This window comes from Sinocyclocheilus grahami, unplaced genomic scaffold (genome assembly GCF_001515645.1).
Source record: "Sinocyclocheilus grahami isolate Dianchi unplaced genomic scaffold, SAMN03320097.WGS_v1.1 scaffold3906.1, whole genome shotgun sequence".
Lineage (NCBI taxonomy): Eukaryota > Metazoa > Chordata > Actinopteri > Cypriniformes > Cyprinidae > Sinocyclocheilus > Sinocyclocheilus grahami.
In genome coordinates this window covers 16514-17799 of record NW_015508944.1, presented here as the reverse complement: position 1 = coordinate 17799, position 1286 = coordinate 16514, and the positions used below count along the sequence as shown (strand labels likewise).

General features: G+C 43.0%; 1 protein-coding gene across 1 annotated transcript; it reads left to right on the top strand.

Moving 5' to 3' along the window:
- Positions 1-307: 307 nt before the first annotated feature.
- Positions 308-1213, top strand: LOC107576547 (uncharacterized). The gene is made up of 2 exons (XM_016262709.1): positions 308-312; positions 388-1213. Exons 1-2 carry the CDS (start codon positions 308-310, stop codon positions 1211-1213), a joined length of 831 nt encoding a protein of 276 aa, XP_016118195.1.
- The last annotated feature ends 73 nt before the right edge of the window (positions 1214-1286 follow it).

Sequence of the window (1286 nt, the reverse complement as noted above, 5' to 3'; positions counted from 1 at the left end):
TTCAGGCTGCAAATATCATTTCACATTTGGTATTTCCAGGTTTCGCTCATGTTCCAGGCTAGCAAAACTCGTTTCACTGAACATAGGTCTCCAGGGTGCAGCAATCGAGAAGGGATTTCTGGTTTACTTAGCCTTAGGATGTAATCATTCTTTATGACGTTTGGACATCTGAAACCTCATAGTTTTAGAAGTAATATGCTGTAAAAAAAATTTGCCCTGCAGACAAACAGTCTTTTAATCTGTGAACAAATATAGTCCACATGCATTGGGTGTTACTTGGCTGGAATTTTCTTTTAGGTTAAACAAGATGTGGTGTGAACACTCAGCTGAAAGCTGTTTTCCACATTTTTCCTTCAAGTGTTGACAATTTGTTTTCCTTATAAGCAGCTCAGAGGTATATGAGAGGCAAGACGTCACAGAGGAACTCAGAGAGCATGACATCCCCATGGAGAGCCAAAAACAAGGCATCACCGTCAATAAAACAGCAGATGAAGGACAAAATGATTCCACAGATGGCATGCAGTATGATAATACAGATACCTGGGAGAATGACACTCCTGAGGAAACTTTTGAGAATGACATGATTGACGAAAAACGTCCACAAGACATCACAGATGACAACAGACAACACGAAATCATAGAAAATCAATGTGACATTGACAGATCGTTTAATATTGTAGAGGACAAGCAAGAATATGACATTACAGAGAAGACTGAAGGCGAATATAGGAGAACCAAATCGAATAGAAGTTCATACAAAGCTTCTGATGCCAAACTCATAATCAAAACACGTTACCCGGCCACAGCTACAGCGCTAACGTTCCCGTCTACCCTGATGGACAGAAATCCCTCTCCCACTCTCAGCGTCCTGCCATCGTTTTATGGACCTTCATTTGGCTATCGCATCAGAACCACATCTGAGCCCTGCCGATCCAAAACAAGGGCCAGAAAAGCCTGTGATGACAATAGATCTACAGAGCCCATGAATGACATGCGACATACCATAGAAATAAAAGGAAATCCCTGCTTATTGAAAACAAGGGCTGGAGTGCCAGTCAGCCCCCACCCCAAAATAATGAGCCCTGAGAGGGGGTCCCAGCCTCGTAAAATCAAAACCACCAAGACATTTTTGTGGGGACCAGAGGGGCCCCTAGAGACTAAGACAGTGTGTGAGCTACACAGTCCTGTGAACAGGTGGAGAAGCCTGGATTAAGTTTGAGAGTGGTTTGACAGCACAATTGTGTGTGGCCTTTCATTCCTTTCCAATACAGAAAATCTGCTTTGCA